The sequence below is a fragment of the Osmerus eperlanus genome, chromosome 7 (genome assembly GCF_963692335.1).
Source record: "Osmerus eperlanus chromosome 7, fOsmEpe2.1, whole genome shotgun sequence".
In the NCBI taxonomy this organism is placed as follows: Eukaryota; Metazoa; Chordata; class Actinopteri; order Osmeriformes; family Osmeridae; genus Osmerus; species Osmerus eperlanus.
The window spans coordinates 7,052,777-7,078,580 of record NC_085024.1 but is presented as its reverse complement, the minus strand read 5'-3'; the positions used below and the strand labels follow the sequence as shown (position 1 = coordinate 7,078,580).

At 43.4% G+C, this 25,804-nt stretch overlaps 1 protein-coding gene across 2 annotated transcripts in view; it reads left to right on the top strand.

The window, feature by feature from the left end:
• The window catches only part of tbrg4 (transforming growth factor beta regulator 4), a 55,016-nt gene extending 29,997 nt beyond the window's left edge, over window positions 1-25,019 (top strand). For both annotated transcript variants that reach the window (XM_062464711.1, XM_062464710.1), the window contains exons 3-11: window positions 16,899-17,216; window positions 18,109-18,283; window positions 18,599-18,756; window positions 18,912-19,019; window positions 19,157-19,301; window positions 22,676-22,921; window positions 23,111-23,222; window positions 23,315-23,429; window positions 24,064-25,019. In XM_062464711.1, the coding sequence (XP_062320695.1) occupies window positions 16,899-17,216; window positions 18,109-18,283; window positions 18,599-18,756; window positions 18,912-19,019; window positions 19,157-19,301; window positions 22,676-22,921; window positions 23,111-23,222; window positions 23,315-23,429; window positions 24,064-24,165 (1,479 nt within the window). In that variant the 3' untranslated portion in view covers window positions 24,166-25,019. The remainder of the gene's footprint in view (window positions 1-16,898; window positions 17,217-18,108; window positions 18,284-18,598; window positions 18,757-18,911; window positions 19,020-19,156; window positions 19,302-22,675; window positions 22,922-23,110; window positions 23,223-23,314; window positions 23,430-24,063) is intronic.
• Window positions 25,020-25,804: the final 785 nt, after the last annotated feature.

The following is a 25,804-nucleotide window of genomic DNA, read 5'->3' as shown; positions in this document are numbered from 1 at the left end:
CTAGCCTGACGTTGTCATACTCATAATTCTAGTCAGAATATGAGTCTGATACCGCTCCCTTGGGCTGTGAGTATGGGGCGTGTTTCAACTGAACCCGGAAAAAAATGCCTCTTCACTCAATTGGATAGACATACAACCAATCAGAGCAACGTAGTTTGTTGTTTGTTGAAAACGAATTCAACCCAAGCGCTCTTTCGCGCTTTCTTTTCGGCCGCAAGCAATAAAGCTTTCTTAACCTTTTCACTGACTGACTGTGCAATACTTGATAAAGATTAATATTTCTTACACAGAAATGAAAACAAGTCACACCACAACAATTTGCACTCGCACAAATGCTCCTGTAAGTAGTTGGAAAGTTGACCTACTACGACATTGTCTGTTTATCAATACGAAGAACGCAAGTATGTTCTTTTGAACGTTCTAGAAAGCATCCTTGCGAGAACGGTCTTGCAAGACTGCAAGGACGGAGAATGAATAGAGACGGGGGTTTTTTGGCTATTGCGCAATACCCTGGACTCGCTAGCTAGGTTATCGAAAAGTCAGAACAAATTTACAAATTAGCCGTTTCATCAATAAAATAAGCACATTTTCAGCAACTACACCGACAATTTTTCGTCACATTTGAATTCAGATGCTGATATTCACGTACCGTTTAGCTGAAATATGAATAGTAAAACGTAAAGTTATGAAGTTTTTCCGCCTCTCCCAGACCCCCACCCCTCGCCCCTTGGCTTGAGGCAACGGTCCCGGTGGATGTAGGTGGTATTGCATTTCCGGTTAGGTACCCGGCTCGTCCGGTTGGTTTTATTCCAGTCAACATATCAACATATCCAAAACTATCTCCCTAACTATCCCTAACTATCTCAAATGTTTATTCGAACATTGAATAAACTCTAAAAGACTTTTTCATTGAATAATTTTTCAAAGTTTGAAACCAATCCTAAATGGGTAAACTAGCACCCCATTTATTTGCTTGTCAAGAAAAGTTGCCTGGAAATGTGCTCGCGGATACGAACAGAGCACAAGCACAAAAGTGAACATTAGCCGATCACTGACCTGAGCTGAATGAGGAGGAAAGGGAGAGGGGAAAAAGGGGAAAGGAGAAAGGGCTTCATAATCTACAGTTGCCTGCCTTAGCTGTAGAGAGTTTTACAAGTGTTTGCACACATACACGACGGTTGTTTGTAGAGTTTATTTTCGTTATTTTAAAGCAAATTAAAACATTTTGTAATGAACGTTATTATGTTCATGGCATGACAAACGTAATTATAGCGTAATATAATAAGTGATATCGTGGCATGTTAATCGTGGCATTATAGATTGTTGACGTCTTCTGGAGCAAAGACAAAGATATATAAATCATGTCTGATAACCACAATATTGTTATGGTTATGTAACGTTATGTCAGTTAACACCACAATAGTAGTAGTAGTAGAACTTTATTGTTACAGCACAAGTACACAAGTGACAGCAACATAGCCTGTCACATAGTAATTACACTAGCGAAAGTGGCAATCCCCCCGTCCATACATATACACAGACTGACAAGGGGTAGACAGGACGGGAAGACAAGTTAAGGGAAGAATTACAGCATAACATGAGGAGAGGGGAGGAGAGAAAAAAAGGCAACCCCCAGACTATACTCCTAGAGGAGTACAGTGTGGGAACAGGAAAAAAAACACCTCAGCACGCAAGCACATACATTTTACAACATTACAGAAACTTGCAACGGGGAGGGGGTATGGAGGTAAGCCAGCGCAGACAAGCAGCCATCCGGTCCAGCAGCCATGATAGGCGCTAGTCACAGACCCGCCTGGCACACTGGGGGAACGAAGCAGGCGAAGGCGTTGGATGGGGGACGGTGGATGTGATGGCATATCTGTAGTAGGTGAAAGTTAGTGTATGAATAGGCCTGGGTTGGTGCCTTCTAGAGCCTGACCGATAAAGGATTTTTAAGGCCGATACGATACAAATATTTGGTGATTTAAAAATCTGCGTTCCGATATCGGCCGATATAAAAAATATTTTAAAAATCCATAAACGCGTAACAAAACAAACTGATTTCCCCAACAGTAGTTATTTGTAGTTTACATTTAGTCACTTTTAGCAGAAATTCTTATCCAGAGTGACTAAGTACAGGGACATTCCACGAGGCAAGTAGGGTTAAGTGCCTTCCCAAGGACACAACGTCATTTGACATGGCCGGGAATCGAAACGGCAACCTTCTGATTAATAGCCCGATTCCCTAATTGCTCAGCCATCTGACTCCTGTTATTATTTCCTCACTAAAATAATATGTTAATGCAGTTTCTGATAAATGAAATGTATAAAAATACAAACTTAAGATATGACACTTAAATAATAATAATAAAAAAAAAACATTAATATTCATTTATCAGCCATTATAAATGCCGATACCGATAGTTTGGTAAATGCCCAATATCGGCCGATAATATCGGCCCGCCGATATATCGGTCGGGCTCTAGCGCCTTCGCCTGTCCACAATCAGGCAGATTCTCAGTTCGCAGATTGTATTGCCATGGAGACAGCCTTGCTCATGTCCCAGACAGAGACAGCAATCCACGGTGTCTGTTGGAAGGGGGGAGGAGGAGGGACGGCAAGAGAGTCTCGCAGCAGCACTCTCCAGGGGAGTTGTTGTTCCAGCAACGGTCTTGGCCAAGGCCTGTGCTGGGTACGGGGCCGAAAGCAGATAAGATTGGGGTTGTTTGGGCGAGTAGCCACATTACATTTTCACAAATACTCATTTTCTTTGACCAACAGGTCTCCGAGTCGGTCCAACTTCCTTTGCAGAGCCGCGAGCTTCTCCGTGTTGTTATCCAAAGTGCGGTTAAAAGCCGCAGTCTGAGCTGCAACAGCTCTTCCCAGCGCATCAATCATGTCGGGCACCCTTAGGGGGCTTTTGACAGCTGTTACCGTTTCATCAATTTTCCGATAAACCAGGGCAGCGCCCAATCCAATCAGCAGAAACCCTGTAATCACGGTTCCGAATAGGAAGATGTCTTCAATGTCCTCCACGGAAAGCGCCGCCAGGCACACGACACGCCACTTCTCCCACGCGTCCATCGAGTAGCCAGCTGCGAACGTCCCGGCAGGACAGTCAGGTTCCCCCGAACCCAAGCTCCTCCTCGAGAAGATGGTGTCAATTGCGTTGAGAGACCAGCTAATCAATTCCATGATTCTTAGTTTGCAGAGTGGTTGCGGAGAGAGTCTCTCACTATATGACAAGACAAGACAATACGAAGCCAAGCAGGGAAGGTCAGGGGGAGGAGAGGGAGAAAATGCGACTGCCTTCGTCGAGAGCAAAAGAAGAGAGTTAATGCCAATGATGGCATTAACAATAACTATAAGCTAGTAATAGTAAAGCAACACTCATCATCATTATAATAGTAACATATTTATAGGCTTATTTAATTAAGCTCCGAGCTAGAACAACGACGGAGCCAGATATTCAAGTTAACAGTTTCTTTAACCCTTGTGTTCTTCGGGTCATTCTGACCCATCAGTCATTGTGTATGGAGTTAGATTATTTTCATAATTCAAACAAACAAACAAACGTAACACGATTCACAAATGTATTTCATGATTCACAAATAAATGTATTTCGTGATTCACAAATGTAACGCGATTCACAAATAAATGACCCCATTACATTTGTTTGCAACCTGACGAACACGAGTTACAAATCGGAGAACACGAGTTACAAATTGGAGAACACGAGTTACAAATCCCTGCATTTGTGTGTGTGGATTTTTGGAACTTTCCTGACGCGCTTAGATTCCCAAATGTATTTTTTTCAAAAAGATATTCTCTGCATCAGATCGTCTCTTCAAATTTTTGCCAAATACATTAACGTGTCTATGTGGACTTCAACAACCTGCCATAATAACGGACAAAATGTCTCCTTCAGATCACGAGCACTGTCGTCTGGTAGCATGCAGGTGAAATATTCCTTGTTAATCTCATTAAACCGATTATCATACGTGATTGAATATTCTTGAGAATGGCAGGATCCATGTTTAGTAATTTTAAGTGTTTCCTAGGCTAACGTTTAGCAAGCTAGCTGTGATTGGCTAAAATTGGAAGAGACATCTGATATGCTGCAGAGAATATATTTTTGAAAAAATGCATTTGTGAATCAAAGCGCGTCAGAAAAGTTCCAAAAATCCACACACACAAATGCAGGGATTTGTAACTCGTGTTCTCCGATTTGTAACTCCTGTTTGTCAGGTTGCAAACAAATGTAATGGGGTCATTTATTTGTGAATCGTGTTACATTTGTGAATCACGAAATACATTTGTGAATCGCGTTACATTTATTTGTGAATCATGAAATACATTTGTGAATCGTGTTACGTTTGTTTGTGAATTATGAAACTAATCTAACTCCATAATTGTGACCCACCGTCGTATTGCGACAACTTTACCGCATACAAAAACAGTGAAGCATTTTCTTTTGACCACTGGGCTGTCTCAGACCCCCCCACATTGCGAAGGTTAAAAGAAAATTATTTTTATTTGTTTTTGTATTGGGTAAAATTGGGTAAACACAACGATGGTTCGTTGTTAACCTTTAGGTCATGTGACCCGAAGGCAGCACAAGGGTTAATCCGACACATTACTTCAGCAGTCATACTAAAAACCCAGAGCAAAAAGAACAACGTATATTTGGTGAGTCTGATTCATATGTGGAACGTATGTTCCATCTAGAATAGGCCTATATTTCTAAAAACCAAGTGAAAGGAATACTATACAGTACTAATAGCATTGATTTTCGTAAAGTTCACATGATGTATCTGCTTCTTGATTGGACTTGTACCCCATTAACTCCACTGCAATGCCTAAGCTCACACGCTCGCAACTGGTTGTCGCAAAATATGACGTGTACAGCTAGTTGCAAGTCTGCACGAGTCTCGGAGCCATAGAGTTATATTACTAGAGGCAGCTACTTTTGTCTTCCAAGATGGCGTCCCCATTAATTTCTATGAAAAGTGCTCAGTGGTGCAGTGAGGCAAGCGAGAGCACGAAACCGGACCGCGCCATCTTTCCAGTTCCGGCCCTTCCGGTCTAGCGTTAAACAGTGGCTCGCCAGAGACATTCTCTGGGCTCGCTTTTTTCCTAGCTCCAACAGTCGTGCACGCTTGCAACTAGCTGTACACTGTGGAAGAAATTGGGATTTCCTGTGTGCTTACATTATTCACTAATTTATAGAACTAGTCATTGGATACTAGTTAGTACGTTCTCATGTAAGCTTGCTATTAATAAGAGTATATTGTGTCTATGTGTCAGGGTTAATAGATGTTCGGGGTCAGGAGAAAGTACTGGCTAAACGTTCCTTGTCATGACTACAAGGAGAGCTCCAACTATGAACTCTAGTCTGAGAGTTGTCATGTGTTGGGAGCAGTGAATCTCTTTCTCTGAGACTGTTGAAACGTCATTACTGCCTGACTGTCACAATCTATGTTTACATTCTTGTGCCCTATAAAAGATGGTCCTCCGGCTTTCGGAGCGGAGAGAGACCTGGTTGAGACCTAAGCTTGGTGTTGTGTTGTCATTTATGGTCAGAAGACTGGTTTTCTCTCCCAATCTGCAGATTGATAAATACTTATTAAAATCCAGAACTCAACTGAACTTAGTCACTCCGTTTATGAAGAGACGGACAAAACACTTTCTTCATCAACACGTGGAGGCGGCAAGATGCCGCACTAAGCGGTCGTATTGGTGAAGTGCTCTTGTTCAAAGTAAGAATATACTTGAAATAACCCCACAGAAGTTTTTGATTTGAAAAAATGACAATTTTCCAGCAGGAAAAAAGGTAAAATGTCTCAATCAGAGCATAAAGAAAGTAGTTGTCAGCCATCATCAGTCGATCATGGCTATGCTAAGGTGGACTTGATGGATACTGATAGCCAAGGAGATAAGCGAAGTCGAGAAGACACGTGTGGCTTTATGCCATCAACTCCATCAAAAGGGGCACATACTCGGAAGGTAATCAAACCAAATCAAGATGAGGTAACAAATTCTGCTATACTTGCAGCAATAAACACATTGGCTGCTAGATTCGACACTCAAGAAAAAAAACTGGAGAATCTCAGCATGCAACTGAAGCAAAATTGCACACTAACTGCTAGCCTAGCTAAAACATTAGAATTCAATGCAGCTGAAGTCAATGACTGTAAGCACAAAATCTCAAAGATGGAGAAAGAAATGGAATGTCTGAGATCAGGAAATGTTGAATTTAGGGACAAGATTTTGTTCAGCCATGGTACAAATAAATCTGCTGGAGTTGCAATTAGTTTTAATAGGAACCCTGGAAAAGTGGTTACTCACAAAACTGATAAAGACGGTAATTGGTTGGTAGTTATCATCAATATAGAAGGCTCTTTCCTTATTTTGTTAAACATTTATGGTTATAACAATAATACAGAAAATATAATGTTATTGACAAAGATTACTGATGTTGTTACTCTCTATAAGGATCTGTATCACACAGATTTGGTTTTGATGGGTGGAGATTTTAATATGGCGCCAGATGACTGGCTTGACAGATGGCCTTCTAAGTTTACCAATAATCATTATAATCTAACATTTCACAGGTTTTTTAATACCCATTCACTTATTGATATTTGGAGAAGTAAAAACCAGGGTTATAGACAGTTCTCATGGATACAACTTAGTGGGAGTTGCAAGTCTAGAATTGATTTATGGTTATCGACACCTGAAATTGTACAATATGTATCACAGGTAGGGATGTCACGAGAACCGATACTACCGATACCTTCCAGTTCTAAAATGTCAAAACACAGACGATGCCCATTTTTTTGAGGCACCGTTAGCGACGATGCCAGTGTTAGCAGCATCGGTTCCGGAACTGATGGGGGCAGCATACGCTTCAGTGTTCCAGTATTTGTTGCACTATAAGCATCAATTGCACTTTATTATGTTGTTCTATGCTATATTGCACATGTTTTTATGTATTGTTATGACATTTTGATATTTTTCAAGTATTTTAGACGTAAATTCTAAATATTTCCGACGGTCCACACAGCGCAAGTTATTTATCCGAAACGGTACAGTAGCTAGCTAGCTTTCGTTAGCTTCCAGGCTAAATTAGCTAGCATAATACTTGTAGCAATTCTACTACCATGCTATTGTTACTTGTTAAGGCTGAATTATATTCTCCGACTCCGTTACGGACGGACGGAGTCGGACGGATTGGTTGAATTAGCCTTCTCATTAGTACATTTTGAAGCCATACTAAAGCGTTTGTTGCATAGTTTTTGTCTATCGGAAAATATTCAGTTGGAATGTTCGAAATCGCATATGTGAGACCCGCATTCGAACGATCACATACAGTTAGGTCCATAAATATTTGGACATTGACACAATTTTCATCATTTTGGCTCTGTATACCACCACAATGGATTTGAAATTAAACAATCAAGATGTGCTTTAAGTGCAGACTTTCAGCTTTAATTTCAGGGTATTTACATCCAAATCAGGTGAACGGTGTAGGAATTACAATACATTTTATATGTGCCCCCCCCCTTTTTAAGGGACCAAAAGTAATTGGACAATTGGCTGCTCAGCTGTTCCATGGCCAGGTGTATGTTATTCCCTCATGGGAGTTCGTTATTTCATTGACAAGGAGCAGATAAAAGGTCTAGAGTTCATTTCAAGTATGGTATTTGTGTTTGGAATCTGTTGCTGTCAACTCTCAATATGAAGTCCAAAGAGCTGTCACCATCAGTGAAGCAAGCCATCGTTAGGCTGAAAAATCAAAACAAACCTCTCAGAGAGATAGCAAAAACATTAGGTGTGGCCAAATCAACTGTTTGGTACATTCTTAAAAAGAAAGAACGCACTGGTGAGCTCAGCAACACCAAAAGACCTGGAAGACCACGGAAAACAACTGTGGTGGATGACAGAAGAATTCTTTCCCTGGTGAAGAAAAACCCCTTCACAACAGTTGGCCAGATCAAGAACACTCTCCAGGAGGTAGGCGTATCTGTGTCAAAGTCAAAAATTAAGAGAAGACTTCACCAGAGTAAATACAGAGGGTTCACCACAAGATGTGAACCATTGGTGAGTCTCAAAAACAGGAAGACCAGATTAGAGTTTGCCAAAAAACATCTAAAAGACCCTGTACAGTTCTGGAACAACATCCTATGGACAGATGAGACCAAGATCAACTTGTACCAGAATGATGGGAAGAGAAGAGTATGGAGAAGGGAAGGAACTGCTCATGATCCAAAGCATACCACCTCATCAGTGAAGCATGGTGGAGGTAGTGTTATGGCGTGGGCATGTATGGCTGCCAATGGAACTGGTTCCCTTGTATTTATCGATGATGTGACTGCTGACAAAAGCAGTAGGATGAATTCTGAAGTGTTTCGGGCAATATTATCTGCTCAGATTCAGCCAAATGCTTCAGAACTCATAGGACGGCGCTTCACAGTGCAGATGGACAATGACCCGAAGCATACTGCGAAAGCAACCAAAGAGTTTTTTAAGGCAAAGAAGTGGAATGTTCTGCAATGGCCAAGTCAATCACCTGACCTAAATCCAATTGAGCATGCATTTCACTTGCTAAAGACAAAACTGAAGGGAAAATGCCCCAAGAACAAGCAGAAACTGAAGACAGTTGCAGTAGAGGCCTGGCAGAGCATCACCAGGGACGAAACCCAGCGTCTGGTGATGTCTATGGGTTCCAGACTTCAGGCTGTCATTGACTGCAAAGGATTTGCAACCAAGTATTAAAAGTGACAATTAGATTTATGATTATGTTAGTTTGTCCAATTATTTTTGGTCCCTTAAAAAGGGGGGGGGGCACATATAAAATGTGTTGTAATTCCTACACCGTTCACCTGATTTGGATGTAAATACCCTGAAATTAAAGCTGAAAGTCTGCACTTAAAGCACATCTTGATTGTTTCATTTCAAATCCATTGTGGTGGTATACACAGCCAAAATGTTGAAAATTGTGTCAATGTCCAAATATTTATGGACCTAACTGTATGTGCGACGCTACTCCTCTATGGGTTAATAAAGAAGTTCAAGTACATGGAATCTTAGAAAACCCTTTTTTAACATGGTATCGAAATCAGCATCGAGAATCGTGTTATTGTACTGGTATTGGCACCGACTACTGAATTTTTGGTGTCACAGGTGTCAATATCAAGTGCACCTTTAACTACGGTGGCCCTGAAGTGCAAATCACACCCACTAATATAAGTGCATCCCCCAAATGAAAACACTCCCCCCAAATACGAATCAACTTCCCCCAAATAGGATGACGTGCTCACCTCCCCCCAATACAAAGACACGCTCCCCCAAATCGGAAACGACATTACATTAACTCAAAAACACATAACATTAACTCAAAACGGAAAGGGTATGTGTACAACACTTCGTCGCTGAATGGATGTAGCAAGTAGTAGGCTTATTCTTATTTTTTGGATTGGACGTATAGTTTTGCGTCTAGGTTAACTTGTTTGAGGTGTGGATTCTAGCTACATTTCTGTTATTCGCTCTGCCCCAAGCCCCCACCCCTCGCCCCTCGGCTTGAAGCAACGGCCCCGGTGGATGTAGGTGGTATTGCATTTCTTGTTAGACTTCCGGCTCTTCCGGTCGTTTTTATTCTATTAACTCCAGTCAACATTTACAAAACTATCTCCCCCAATCATTTTTGTTCTATTCTCGAACCTGGCTCATACTTCTAGCTTTTCCATAAAATAATTTTTCCTGATTTTTGCTAAATTTGAAACCAATCCGAAATGGGTAAACTAGCACCCCATTTATTTGCTCATGTCAATAAAAGTTGCCTGCAAATGTCCTCGCGGATACTAACGGCACGAGCACAAAAGTTCACATTGGCCGATAGCCGATTTACCTGGAGCTGAATGAGCCATATTGAATGAGCACAGGGAGAAATGGCTTGAGTTGCCTGCCCTGTTGTAGCAAGTTTAGCAAATGGTTGTCACACATACATGAAATGTTGTTAATATAGTTTATTCCCTTTATTTTAAAACAGATTAGATTTTTCTGTCAAGAACGTTTTTACGTTCATGACATGATGGCAAATATTACATTATGTTAAGCGTGAGCATAGATTGTTGACATGTCTACCTGGAGCAAAGACGAAGATTAATACTTTAAGTGATAACCACAATAAGAAATGATATAAATATGATTAGTCTTGCCTTCAGAAGCTTTTGTTAAACACACCCATTATTCTTTTTTTTTTATCGTGTCATCAAGCCAGACTGCTTTTGTGGGACAATGAAGGTCCTCAGTGACTGTTTCACCCCCACTTATATCTGATGGAAATCAGAATCAGAATGGGATTTATTCGCCATGAAAGTTTGCACAGACAAGGAATTTGCTTTGGCAGGAAGGTGCATACAATTAACATATAGGGACCTAAAAATTTAAATATGTGGACTATCTATACTAAGGGTACATAAACTAGCAGTACTAAGTGGAATTAAAATTAAATAAAATGTACAATAAAATAAAATATAAGTTGCCGTAATTTACAATATAAAAATACAAATATTACAAAAAATAGAAATGTACAAGATACAATTTTGTAATGCAGTGCAAAAAGCAGTGTGTTTTAAGCAGGAAGTCATTAGAGTGAGTGTGGTCCCTTGGCCTTGTTGAAGAGGCCAACAGCGGAAGGGAAGAAACCGTTTTTGTGGCGTGAGGTATTGGTCCTGATGGACCGCAGCCTTCTGCCGGAGGGGAGTGACTGAAACAGGGAGTGTCCAGGGTGGGAGAAGTCGGCCACAATCTTCCTCGCTCGCCTCAGGGTCCTCGAGGTGTGCAGGTCCTCGAGGGTAGGCAGATTGCAGCCAATCACCTTCTCAGCAGTGCGGATGATACGCTGCAGCCTGCTCTTTTCCTTGGCAGTGGCAGCAGCGTACCAGACGGTGATGGAGGAGGTGAGGATGGACTCAATGATGGCTGAGTAGAAGTGCACCATCGTTGTCTTTGGCAGGTTGAACTTCTTCAGCTGCCGAAGGAAGTACATCCTCTGTTGTGCTTTCTTGATGAGGGAGCTGATGTTCAGTTCCCACTTGAGGTCCTGGGAGAGGATAGTGCCCAGGAAGTGGAAGGACTCCACAGTGTTGACTGGGGAGTCACACAGGGTGATGGGGGTGAGTGGGGCTGTGTTCTTCCTGAAGTCCACAACCATCTCCACTGTCTTAAGAGCATTGAGCTCTAAGTTGTTCTGGCTGCACCAGGTCACCAGGTTGGCCGCTTCCCACCTATAATCAGACTCGTCTCCACCAGAGATGAGCCCAATAAGGGTGGTGTCGTCCACAAACTTCAGGAGTTTGACGGACGGATGACTGTAGGTGCTGCTGTTGGTGTACAGGGAGAAGAGCAGAGGAGAAAGGACGCAGCCCTGAGGTGATCCGGTGCTGATGGACCGGGAGTCAGAGACTTGTGGACAAGCTGGGAGAGCTTGTCCTGAAGCAGGGCGGGGATGATGGTATTGAAGGCAGAGCTGAAGTCCACAAACAGGATCCTGGCATAGGATGCTGGGGAGTCCAGGTGCTGTAGGGTGAAGTGGAGGGCCATGTTAACTGCATCGTCCACAGACTTGTTGGCTCTGTAGGCAAACTGCAGGGGGTCCAGTAGAGGGTCTGTGATGGATTTAAGGTGTGCCAGCACCAGGCGCTCGAAAGACTTCATTGCCACAGAGGTCAGGGCGACGGGTCTGTAGTCATTATGTCCTGTTGGCCTTGGCTTTTTGGGCACAGGGACGATGGTGGAGGACTTGAGACAGGCTGGCACATGGCATGTCTCAAGGGAGGTGTTAAAGATGTAGGTAAACACCGGAGACAGCTGGTCAGCGCAGTGCTTAACTCTGTCTCTGGAGAGACAGAGTCCGGCCCAGCTGCTTTGCGGGGATTCTGCCTCTTAAAAATTCTGTTAACTTCACCCTCCTGAATGGAGAGTCGTCACTGTAGAGGGGGGGAGGTGGGAGGCCTCCTGGGTGGGAAGGGGTAGTTCAGGACTGTCCAATTGTCTTTCAAATCTGCAGTAGAACTCATTCAGGTCGTTGGCCAGGCGGGAGTCGTTACAGTGCGTGTCCACTGCAGCGACGCGATGCGAGCAACAACATGTTTTCCATTCATTTTCAATGGAGCCAGGCGAATCGCTTGCGTGGTGCATTGTGGGTAGCGACGCGACCGAGTTGAGATTTTCTCAACTTTATGCAAATGAGGAGCGATTTTCGCTAGCGATGGCCAATCGGAGTGTTTTCTTTTTTCTCGTAACGTAGCAACCATGGTAAACATTTCTAGCTTTCTAGGTTTCAAGGTGGAGGAGAAACTAATCGTTTGTGTGGCTGCTTACCCAGTCCTGTACGATACATAGCTGTATTCGTACAGAGATGTTAATACAAAAAAAACGATGCATGGCGCAAGGTTGCCGAAGTTGTTGGTGCTTGTACTTTCAAATTCAGTCTAGTCACATTACGTAACTTCGTTCTGTGGTAACTAGCTAGCTAGCCCGGCTGGAACTCCCTATCGTATCGACAGATTAGCAGAGACTTTGAGTAATATAATAAAACGTTTTTTACACATGTCAACGTGTATGTCTATCAAACAGTTTTGTATTTTGTATACAAGTTGTATTTTGATCGATGTTGCGAGTACGTAAACCCAAGTCTGCACACTTGGCCATGACAACTACAACAGTGACTTTAGAGAACTACATTCTACATTAATCTGTTTGAAACGCCCCCGAGCGTGGTGAACTGTGGGAAGGCGAGCGATGGCAAGCGATTCGCGTCGCTGCAGTGGACACGCACTGTTAGTGGAGTGGGGGGCTCTGGGCTTGTAGTTGGTAATCTGCCTGAGCCCTCTCCAGACAGAAGCAGAGTTGTTTGCAGAGAATTGGTGTTTTAGTCTCTCCGAGTACAGTCGTTTAGTCTCCCTCACCGCCTTGCTAAACCTGTTCTTCGACTCCTTGAATCTGTCTTTGTCCCCACTCCTAAACGCGGCCTCTTTCGCTGACCTCAACCTTCTGAGTTTAGCTGTAAACCAGGGTTTGTCGTTGTTGTAGCTCACCCTGGTGCGTGTTGGTATACAGCAGTCCTCACAGAAGCTGATGTATGATGTCACAGCCTCTGTGAGCTCATCCAGACTATTGGTAGCAGTCGTGAACATGTCCCAGTCAGTGCAGTCCAAGCACGCCCGCAGATCCTCCATAGCTTCACTGGTCCACTGTTTTGATGTCCTCACAGCAGGCTTACAGCGCTTTAGCTTCTGCCTGTATGCAGGAATCAGGTGGACCATGGCGTTGTCAGAGTGACCCAGTGCTGCTCGGGGGACCGCATGGTATGCTTTGCTGATTGTAGAGTAGCAGTGATCCAAGGTGTTTCCTTCTCTGGTAGGGCATTTGATGAATTGTCTATATTTTGGGAGTTCTTGAGTGAGATTGTCTTTGTTAAAGTCGCCTACCACAATAACGAAGGAATCCGGATTTTCATGCTCCACACTCAGTATCTGGCTGGCGAGCACACGTTGAGCCTCGTTGACGCTAGCCTGCGGAGGCATGTAGACGCCAACCAGAATGAATGATGCAAACTCTCGTGGCGAGTAAAAAGATCTACAGTTAATAAAAAATGATTCCAGATCAGGAGAACAGTGCTGCAGAATCACTGTCACATCTTCACACCAGCCACTGTTAATGTAAAAACAAATACCACCGCCTTTCGTTTTGCCAGAGAGCACAGGGTCACGATCCGCTCTCAGCAGTTTGAAACCTGCTAGCTGTAGAGTCTGGGATCAGTTCACTCAGCCATGTCTCCGTAAAGCACAAAACGGAAGATGGATGAAAGTCTCTGTTTTTCCACACCAGAAGCTGAAGTTCATCCAGTTTTTTTTTTCTTTTCAGAAACGTCTTGTATATAGGCCTAGTTCTGTTAATATGCCCCTTTCAAAGGCAAATGTTAAATAAAGTATATTTTAGACATACTTCTCAAGCTTTTATTTATTACATTATTTCCAAGTCTTGTTAGATCACGTTATATCCATTAATAGGCGTTTGGTTTTGTAGAACATATAAAACACAGGCCACATTTCTACACTGATATGTAAATTGAAGGCAGTGTGAATTTCGTGGCATTTCGTTTGAAAATACAGTTGATAGTAAGCTATGGTAAGTCTGCATTATGGAAGATTTCTGTTACCAAAATAACTATTGAGCTTTCTTTGCCTGGCGAGAACAACGACGGAGCTAGTTGTTCATGTTAACAGTTTATCTAATCCGATACAATGCGTTGGAAATCATACTCAAATCACAAGAAAAAAAGCAACATATGTGATGATTTCCATCTAGAATAGCCTATTTTTAACAACCAAGTGAAAGGAATACTATACAATGACAACATACATTTACGTAAAGTTTGCATCATGTCTCTGATTCTTATCGGACTTGTACCCCATTCTGCCACTGCAATGCCTTAGCTCACACGCTCGCAACCATATAAATCTATGCTCGCCAATGGCTGTCGCAAAGTATGACGTGTACAGCTAGTTGCAAGCGTGCACGAGGTCTCGGAGCTAGGGAAAAAAAGAGCCACTGTTTAAAGCTAGACCGGAAGAGTCGCGCTCTCGCTTGCCTCACTGCGCCACTGAGAACTTTTCATAGAAATGAATGGGGACGCCATCTTGGAAGACAAAAGTTGCTTCCTCTAGTTATATTAAATCTATGCTCTGCCCTCAGCGCGTTAACAATCATAGCTGCACCCTCACCGTGGCAACCAAACAGACATGCGCCACTCAGTCTCTTACACAGGTGATTGGTATTAGCTTATTAGTGGAGACACAAGACAAGTCAACTAGTCTCATTAAAAGACTAAGAGCACCTACTAATTCTGCAGATGCTGCTAATATCTCTTTTACTACTATTGCTAATGGAACTGTTTTGTTCTACTACGCCATTGAGTGCGTTCACTTGACCATGAGAAACCCGATTACTAATTGTCGGTTTATGCCAATAATACGATTAGGCTACTCCGTTTACATGTGTCTTTTTATTAATTGTTGTATGCTCCACGGACAAAACTTGCACCATCATCCTTCTGCAACAAAGTGTCGCCGTGTCTTCCTGTATCGGCCCTACTGCTGTATGTTTCATTCCATCAACACATTGAATCCTACTAAGAAAGCCGAGTAAACGCACTCAATGATAGGCTACATGATCTGCTATTACGATCCCAACTATAATTTCAGCTGTTAAAACTATAATATTCTTGTTACGACTAGCTAGCCTACTTCTTCTTCTGTTTAACAGTTCAGCTTTGTAGGCTATTTAAGCTCTTAGCTTTGTTAGATGATGCAGTTCAGCTTCCACACTGCCTCTTTTGTGTGACTCACACATTTTTGAAATTCATTTCAGCTTTCAGCTTGCGGGTATTTTCTCATTTCTGTATTTTCAGCAATTAAAAATAAATTAATTAATCTTTCAGCATTCCAACGCATTTTCTGCAGGAAATGCACTTTCTAGTTATAATAGTAACATATGTAGGCTTAATTTAGCTTGCTTTGCCGAGCTAGAACAACGACGGAGCCAGATATTCAAGTTTCTTTAATCCGACGCAAAACTTAAGCAGTCAAACTAAAAACACAAAGCAAAAAGAGCAAAGTATAGGCCCTGCACGTATAATACTACAGTACTAATAGTATTGATTTTCGTAAAGTTCACATGTATCTGCTTCTTGATCGGACTTGTACCACATTCTGACAGTTTTCTGCAATTAATTAAAATTGCAGAAAACTAATTAATAAAAAAATTATTGGGGGAGATAGTTTTGTAAATGTTGACTGGAGTTAATAGAATAAAAACGACCGGAAGAGCCGGGTGCCTAACCGTAAATGCCATACCACCTACATCCACCGGGGCTGTTGCTTCAAGCCGAGGGGCAAGGGGTGGGGGCCTGCTCGGTGCTAGGAACAAGGCGAGCCACTGTTCTGCACAAGACCGGACAGGCCAGAACTGGAAAGATGGCGCGGTCCGTTTCGCGCTCTCGCTTGCCTCACTGCGCCATTGAGCACTTTTCATACATTTACATTTATGCATTTAGCAGACGCTTTTATCCAGAGCGACTTCATAGAAATGAATGGGGACGCCATCTTGAAAGAGAACCCTTGCTGTGTCTACTTGTATGTGTCTATGGCCTCTCCTGACATCTTGCAAAGAATTCTGGGAAATCATATGCGTTCTTGCTGGCCAAGTTACCATGATGCATCCTCGATAAAAGGGGCGGATCAAGAACACTTCTGGGTATTTTTGGCGGTCTTGGTGACTTGGTTTTTTGGATTGGAACCATACTTGGCTATGAAATATGATGTAAAACGAGTTTGCAAGAACACAAGAACAGAGAAAACGTGGATTGATAAACAGCTATTACTTTTTTAACAGAAAACCTAGCTAGCTACCCACAACATAGTCCAGAGCTCACTGCAACCTTAAAGGTGCAGTGTCCACTTGAACTTGTCCCGTGAATTATGTACAAGTAGTCCGCTACACTCCCAAATATTTGAGGTTGTACAGATATAATTTCGGGATGAAATGTGTATGTGAAATGTGTGCATATGTGACCAAAATGGTCAACATTTTGAGAAAAATAAATATCAATAAATACTTTTTATTTGTTGAATATATAATAAATAAGAGAAAATACGAAATTAGCCACTCTGTGTGGTTATTTTATATGAACTATTTATTCATTGAATTTACAGGAAATGTTCTGTATCGTTGTCGATCGATATCAAGATATGAGATTTTGGTCATATTTCACAGCCTTAGCTGGGTTTATTCATTTCTTTTTTTCCCTGTGATCTTGTTTTTCCACCTAGATCGGTACGGTGTGGAACGGCACCCTTGTCTCAGTCCTGCGGTCTCTGACCGCCCTGAACATCCCTCCCGGGGCTGCGGTGGTTCGCTCTGTCCAGACAGAGGTGCTGTGGCGGATACGCAGACTCGCCTACAAGCAGCTGGCTTACTTGGTGGACTGGGGCACGGGGCGGAAAGGCCAGCCGGAGAAGATAGTTAGCGCGGCACTGAAACACCTGGAGCTGCGCTGGGCTGAGATCTCTGACCCGAGAACGGTCAGCACTCTGATGGCCAGAGCAGGACATCTGTCCCCTGCTCTCATGGACAGACTGGAGGACAAGGTAACACACGTAAAAATTGGTTGCCCTGGTAGCTCACCAGACAAGTGCGCGTAATAAAATCCCCTCCCAAAACCATGGCTTACCTCACTTGTTAACTCGTGTCGATTATCATGGCCAAAGCAGGACCACCATTGCTATGCCATGCTGTGGGAGAGAATAGACAATCTACCCTAGAAATATTTGGAACTATGATGGCAAAAAAGTGCTAGTGTACGTGTGAAGAGGTCTCTTGTTTTACCCTATGCTATGAAAGTATAAGTCAATTAAGTAAATTGCCAAATAAAAGTTCAAGACAAAATCTTAAGCATTTATTACAGATCTATAAGGTGCAGTTGTCTGATATTCTCAGGTTGAGCATCTCAGAAGACTGGACAATGAATACAGGAATGAAGGGCAGTTAAATAGTATCACAATATGGGAGGTTTTACTCTCACAAGAAATGTCAGGTGGTGACAATCAACATAGCCTTCATAAGCACAGACAGAAGACACCGCATTCATGGTACTTGACAGACTAGACTTTTGTTTAGTCTTAAATAGTTCATAGAAATGGCCTTGACGTTACTCCTATTTTCCTCGTTAAGTATACACTTTGGTAACATTGTGACCTCGGACTTACACTAATGTCCCAGACATTTTCTAGTCACATCTTACAAAGAACTAACTTATGGTTATGCAACTACTTTAACATTATAAAAGTAATACAGAAATCATTATTTGTGACCTCCACGTGTCAAGTCAATATCTAATCACTTGACCCCTCACTTAACTCCCTCACCTGGTTACCCCACCATAGAACCATTGTGCCACTGTACCAATGATGTGTTTTTGCCTTTCACCTTTCCTCCTCTTGCTCCCCTCATCTCTCCATCCTCTCCCTCTGTCCCATTCAGGCACTGGAGCTGATGGAGGGGTTCAGTGCTGAGGACATCCGCAGGATGTGTTTGGCAATGGCCTCTCAGAGTCGAAGGTCTGTCCCCCTGCTCCGAGCCCTATCTTATCACCTCCTACAGAAACCCTCCCCCGACCTCAACACGCCCCTACTGCTGGACATGGCTTTTGCTTATGGTACACACACACACACACATACACCTGGACACTCACAATCTGAGTATATCCCTCCTGTCTCTGAAGTCGGGAGTCAGGTGGCTGAGCGGTGAGGGAATCGGGCTAGTAATCCGAAGGTTGCCAGTTCGATTCTCGGTCATGCCAACTGACGTTGTGTCCTTGGGCAAGGCACTTCACCCTACTTGCCTTGGGGGAATGTCCCTGTACTTACTGTAAGTCGCTCTGGATAAGAGCGTCTGCTAAATGACTAAATGTAAATGTAAATGTAAGTCAAAATACATAATACTATAAATAGTTTCTCTCCTGTTCCATCAGGGAAGCTTAACTTCAATCACACCCAGGTGTCCCAGCGGATGGCGTCGGAACTGTTACCCAGGGTGCCTGAGCTCAGCTCTGTCGATGTCACCCGCTGTGCCAAGTCTCTGGCCTTCCTCAAGTGGCTTCATCTGCCTCTGTTTGAGGCCTTCACAGAGGTGAGTCCCAGAGACAAAAGAGTTACAGCTGTCCACCTGTGTCCACCAGTTCTGGCTACTTTGGCTTTAGGTCGGTGAGCTAATGCATATCAATGAGGTGTTCAGACCCAGATTACATGTAGCATTAATCTTTTTTTCTCTTGCTCCTTTCCCAGCACTACATTGTGAACAATCAGACCTATAACACTTTACAGCTCTGTAATCTAATCATGTCATTGGCCAAGCTTGGCTTCCAGGCAAGCAAATGGGAGTTCTACGACAAGGTAACAATTTTGAGAAGGTGATAATGTTGAACTGTTAACAGTAGCTATCCCTTTATGTCAACTCTCAACAGTAGTGCACATATTGTGGCCTCTAGACAGCCTTAATTTTCCTCATTTGCATCCCTGTATGTGTGTAGGTCCACTCTGCCCTGGACAGCAGCTTCTCAGGCCTGGAACCCCACCTCCAGACAGATGTGCTGTGGTCTATGTGTGTTCTGCAGCAGTCCCGACCACAGTACTTCACTAGCTTCACACAGCACCCACACCTGACCAAACTCTCAGGTACTCACACACACACACACACACACACACCCTACCCCCCTCAGCCCTCTCCCATACAGCCAGCACATGATTAGATCACTCTTAGATCACTCATACATACCATGCCACAGTGTTTCCCACATAAGTAGATTATATTTGTGGTGGTAGGCAGGGGGGGGAGCAAGACATTGTAAACATTAGGGGCTTAGCCCAAACCTAGGTTCTAGTATCGGTCTAATGTGAGTGTACATACAGACTTACATAGAAATGCACCCCCTGCTAACTCTGACAAGGAAAGTGCCACATTACATGGGGGGGTGCATTGCGTGGCAAGACAATACAGCCCTGCCATGCAATGCACCCCCCTGTAATTTCTGTTCTGTATATCCCAGCATCAAATTATTCTTGCTGTATATTGAGGAGACTAGTATGAGTAACCAGAGTACGTGTCATGCATGTGAAACTTTCCTAGTCAAAGTTAGCATGTACATCAAATGGAAAACAAAGCCTTCCACCCGCATATGTTTCTTCCCTTTTACCCCAGAATTAGGTACATTTAATATGTGTATAGGTTTGGCAGGTTTGAAAACAGAATAGTCCATGGTAGGAAGGGGATTATAATTCTTTCATTGATTTCATTGACAGTAAGAGTAATATTTCCTATCTTAAAAAGGATTTGATGGTGAGAACATTTACTTTGATGTTGATACATATAGATGTTTTAGTACTTGTCTTTTGTAGGCTATAGGCATGTGAACCTTTGGTCCGTTTTCAGGACAGCTGATATTCTGGATAAGAAGGCTGTTGTTTTCGTAGCCTAGACCTACGGTCAAAACAGCCATGTGAAATACTTTGAACCTGCTAAACAAAATAAATTTCCTTCCGTAATCATAGCTGGGGTATATTTCCTCAGAATGCGATGTCGTGGTGCTGACGTTCTTCTCTTCTATTCTCTTAACCAAAAATTACAATGTAAGACAGCTGTCTCCCCTCTGTTTGATTGCTATCAACACAAAATCGTAAACTTTTTGATTTGAGTGGTTTGTACATGCGCTCCCGCAAGGGGGTGCTTTTCCAGGCGGGGGTGCATCTGGGGACACAACACCGGGACTTTTCTCTCGTTACCGGGCTTTCTTTGGTATGGTAACCCACGTGTTTCACGCAAGGAGCAACCTCCGGGGCTGAAAAATGAATGCCAATGTGGAAGTTGCGTAAAGTGCAATACCGCCAATGGTTGCCAGGGGCTGGCTCCAAAAAACTCTAATTGACTCCCCCAAAAAATCCACAATTCATTATGTTGTAATTAGCTAGATTCACTTCTTCTTAGCAGTGTCTTAGTCCATCTAAAAATAATTTGATAATTAGGTAGATATTAGGCCTCAAAGATCAGTATATTTGGGGGTATGGCTGGCTTAATTGACAGATCCAGTCTTTGTGATTGACAGCCCGTTTGGACAAGGGGGGTCTTCTTGATGGAAGCTGACGATGTTTGTAGTGACTTCGCACAGTTTACTAGCCAGGTGCATAGAGGCAAGTAGAGGAGAAGGGCCATTCTCAGTCATTCTCATGGCTTCTCAGTCAGACCTGCCCATGGACCCGTCCTTCGCCCCTTCACAACTTCGCCCTCTCGTCCAAATATGGTCACTTCTGGTTCCAAAAATCAGCTAAGATGGCGACCCGGATGTGCATTTTTTTTTTTTTTTGGAAGTGCAAAAATCGAGGCTTTCACAAACCAATGGGTGATGTTACTATGACTATGTCCATCTTTATATACAGTCTATGGTTTCACATCACAACACTGTGAATTGTAGGCAATTACCTTAGCCAAAGTCTGCAAAAATACTGACTTACAAAAAGGGTGCATAAAGGGTTCAAAATGTCTGCAATAGAGCCCTCGCGCACTTGACGATTTGACAGTGGGACAGCCCTAAGCCCTTACAGACTTGGCGAGAACGCACCTCAAAGTCCATGAGTCTGTTAGGGTGGACATTAGGATCGGGCCTAACCGTTCGTAAACTCTGGATTGATTCTCCTGCCGTCTTGTCTGAGGGAAAAAGCAGTTCCTCCCACTCATGTTCTGAATCAAAAGCATGTGCGGAGAGAGGGGGCTATTCACTGACTGGTCCGTTGTAGAGAGAGAGAGAACGTGAGCGGGGCCAGAAGGAGCTTTGTGTATCAATGCACCGTGCCCAGCTCTCCAATTATTTTTTTTGCCATGTTAAACAGTTAAAAAATGTATCGAATAAAATAACTTTTTTATTGTAGCGGGCCGTCACAAATAAATCAATGTATGGGAAACACTGAATGCCATAACAAATTGGCCAATAAACACAAGTCAAACAACACATGGATGTCCCAGGTAAGCAGCACACATACCCAGACTTCAGTTTGATTTTAAGTCAATCTTCAGATTGTGAACATAGAGGATCCTACATACAGGGTTCCCACGGGGTCTTAAAAAGTCTAAAATTCGGAACTTTCAAGTTAAGGCCTTAAAACGTCTTAAAAACGGCCAGATTTTCATCCGAGGTCTTAAATTTCATTTAGTCAGGTCTAAAAAAGGTTTTACCCTCGTTCATTTCCAGAACCGCTGGCCGCAGAAAGTTATGACAAAGTAGCAAAAAAGTATTGAGTCGCAGCCTACAAAGCGGAGCTCTACAAACGAAACCAGCAGAACGCTGCCCTCAGAACGTTGGTTCGGTGTGTTGTAGTTCTTTCTGGGGGATATTGGTGTTGGTACGTACACGGTGATAAAACTACAAATCCTGTTATAAATGCAATACCTGCCCGCGAAATACGTCTGCGCTTCCTCAGAGTTTGTTAAAGTTCGGCTACGTGTGGAAAATGGGAAAGTGTACTTTCAACGAGACATGGCTAGATCACAGCGATTTCCGCTGTTGGTTACAAGCGGTACCCAGCTCCAGGTACAAGGCTCGCTGCAAACTTTGCCCCAAAAATATTCAAAAATTACTAATGTGATTGTTTTATCTGTAAATTAAATGTATGGTTTTTCAATGACTGAATTCATTGAAATAAAATGTTTTTTTCAGAATTTCTTTGATGTGAATATTTTTTGGGGTAATGCGTCGTGTAGGTCTTAAATGTCAATCTTTATGGTCTTAAAATGTCTCAAAAAGGTCTTAAATTTGACTTACTGAAACCTGCAAGAACCCTGTACATACTGATCAGTAGAGGGCAGCCTGCCTTGGTTCACTCTGTCTTTAGTTTCACTATGACTTTGGTGTACTTGGGATTCTCACAGAAACGTGGTGGCCTATGTCACTGTACTTTTAGTTTTTCTTACACGGTCTGCCTCTTTCTTCTCTCTGTTGTCCTTTTCTTCTTCATCTTCTATTTTCTTTCACTTTTTCTCTCACACTGAAACACGTCTGCAGAGGGAAGTCCGTCCAGGGTAGTAAACTATCGTCTGAAGCTCCTTCACATCGCTGCTACACTTCAGTTAGAGCATCCAGACTCGGCAAAGACTGTTTCCTTACAACCCCCCGGGCCGCCCCCCCCCCCTGCGGCCAGCCGCCTCTCGCCTCTGCAGAGTGGGCTGAAGGGGGCACTAGAGGCCCTGGTGGGGGAGAGGCCAGAGGCTTTGCGTACTGGGGTCAGCACTGTGCACGGCTGGACCATAGGTGAGGAGGTCATGGAGCATATGTTGTCTCACACACCTCGATTAGTTCCAACATGAGGCTACGCAATGACAACAATTTCTGACAGAATCTGTCACTCCAATACTTTTGCAATTGAGTTGTCCTTTTATTTGTATTGAAATATGTTATGTTATTTTAATGGCTGTATTTGTCATGCATCATTCTTCCAAGATGGTGAGATGGTTGTTGACAGTGAGAACAAGCCAGTGGACCTTGTGGGGTTGACTGCTCCTCACCTGCCCGCTGGAGGAGGGAACAAACTGCTACCTATTGGGGCACGGAGGTGAGTGTGGCTGGGGAGATATCCCTCTTCAGCGTCAGACTCTTGAAATATCTATTTATTTCAACTTTTCTGCCTCTGTATTTCTCTGTCAGATTGGCGTTCCTGGCCTGGGAGTTCCCTCACTTTGGCTCCAGAAGTAAAGACCTGCTGGGGCGCTTCACCATGATGAAACGGCATTTGCAACTGGATGGCTTCATCACTGTGCAGGTGTGGCAGGGAGGGTGTTATATTAGTTAGCCTCAAGGCTAATGCTGCCCTATGCAGGCTTGTTAGACTCATTGCTAATGCTGTCCTATGCTGACTAGTTAGCCCCAATGCTAATGCTGCCCTATGCAAAACACAAAGCCTCAATGCAAATGCTGCCCCTATGCAGACTAGTTAGCCTCAATGCTAATGCTGCCCTATGCAAACCACATTGCCCCAATGCTGATCTGTACAGGGTTTCCAGGTTGGCTCATATAGTGTGACACTGTGTACCAGACCAAGCTGGTGCCCCTGGTTATAAATAGGCTTGCCATTCAGACCGAAGCAGGGGGGGGGAAAACAGCGGCAGCTCCAACTCATCTAGGCCAATCCTAGCTCTCTGTCTCATCTAGGCCAATCTCCTTAGCCAATGATGTTACTCCAAGGCCTCGAGTTTGACGGTGTACAGTGATGCACACTGGGTAAACTAGGTTATTGAATCTACCTGGGACAAATCTCTACTGGATTTTGTATAGCTGGAGGGGCTGAAGGTATTGATGGACGTCGGACAGTCACACCTAGGAATAGAGATGCATGGTGATGATGCTTGTGTACTTTTGTTCTTGCTCTTAAACCAGTCCCTTTTGTCCCTCTCCAGGTGCCGTACTATGAGTGGGTGGAGCTAAAGTCTGATAGACAGAAAGTGGCGTACTTGAAGGATAAGATAGGGAAGGCTGTGGCAGAGGACATGGCTAAATGACCTGACCTGACCAATGAACTGCACAATGGACTTAGCCGGAGCCACACCCAACACTGAACATACACATATTGTGTACACACACACACAAAATTAAATTTAAGTGCTAATAAGTCTGGTCATGCATCCAAGACTGCATCCAAAGCACTTGTTCTACCTCTGTTCCCTTGGTGATGCGTGGGGCTTTCTCTGTTACTATGGAGATGCCACATGAGAGTTCTGAGAAAGAGAGTGAGTGAGCGAGAGAGAGAGAAACAGAGAGAGTTCTTTATCAAAGAAAAGTCGTCTTTTGTTACTAAAAAGATGTGTCCCCAAGTGACATTCTGGCCTTGGAGCAAAGCGCATGGTGGGTATCATAGAATCAACGCCATGAATGTTGAGCTTTATATGACTTGTGAATTGATTAACTAAATATCACTGACACTTGTGATGTTAGATTAAAAAACGTTTTTATTTGTAATCCTGTAAAAAAAAAAGACCCCTAATATGTTTTCAGGATTATGTGTGTGTGTGCACCTATTAATGTTCTTAGTGTGTCTGAGGGTGTGTCTTGCCAGTTTGGGGTTTGTATGTAAGAATGTGCAGTGTGAGGTAGCATGAGGTGTGTCATCTAGACAGTAGTGTGATATTCAGACAGAGCACGATATTGCATGGCACACCACATGCAAACAACCACTAATGAATAACTAAGGTGGTAGAAGACGGTGGACTCGCAACCACATATCCGTATTCCATTAGGTGGTTGGTCCACACACACACACAGGAAAAGCTTTAAATCTGACTGTACAGTCTGTGGTCGGTCTTGCAAAGTGTTGTAGCTCACGCCCATGCTAATAAAGATGACAAATTTTGTGGCATCCTGTCTCTATCTGAAGGTGATTTGTTTGTGCTGCAAGTGGGACTTCTTACTCATTTGCTTATAACAGAACAACATCTTCCCCCCCTGGTTCACTCGTGTGTTTAAGGAGGTATGACATGCAGTGTGTCCACCTGGTCATTACCAAGTACTAAGGCAACGTAGGTCACATACACAGACACCCACACACACTACTTTCCATATCCCAGACCAATACATCTTTTTACTACGGGACATTAGCATGGCTGATGTAAGAAAGATGGGCGGCTGAGGTGTGTGTGTGTGGGTGGCCGGAGAGGGTGGTGGGTGTGGTGGCGTAGGAGTGGACAGTTGGAGGGTGGCAGAGAACAGATGTTGGAGGAAGAACAGGGAGGGAGGACAGTGGAGTAGGATCTTCTGAGAAAGCAGAATCACACTGAGCACATTCAAGCTGTGGGTGAGAATGTGAGAGGGAGAAACAAAGATGGCATCCAAACATTGATAAACACAAATAGAATCCATGTTTTTGTGAGGTCACAAAATGGTCAGTAACAGTACATCGGCTGTACAAGTCAGCCTACCACGGAACAATTCCGCTGCAGAACGGTTCCCGCAAAGGCTCTGCTAATGGACTGATTGACTGATAGGTTAGCCTTCTCAGTAGCAGATCCCCCCTCCCCCCCAAGCCTAGCCAGCTCCCCCCACCAGCCCCCCCCCCCCCCTATTGATTTGAAGGGCCTTAGCCTAATATCTGGTGGAATAACTATTTTCCATCAGTAAAAAAAAAGGGAATGAGAGAAAAGAAGG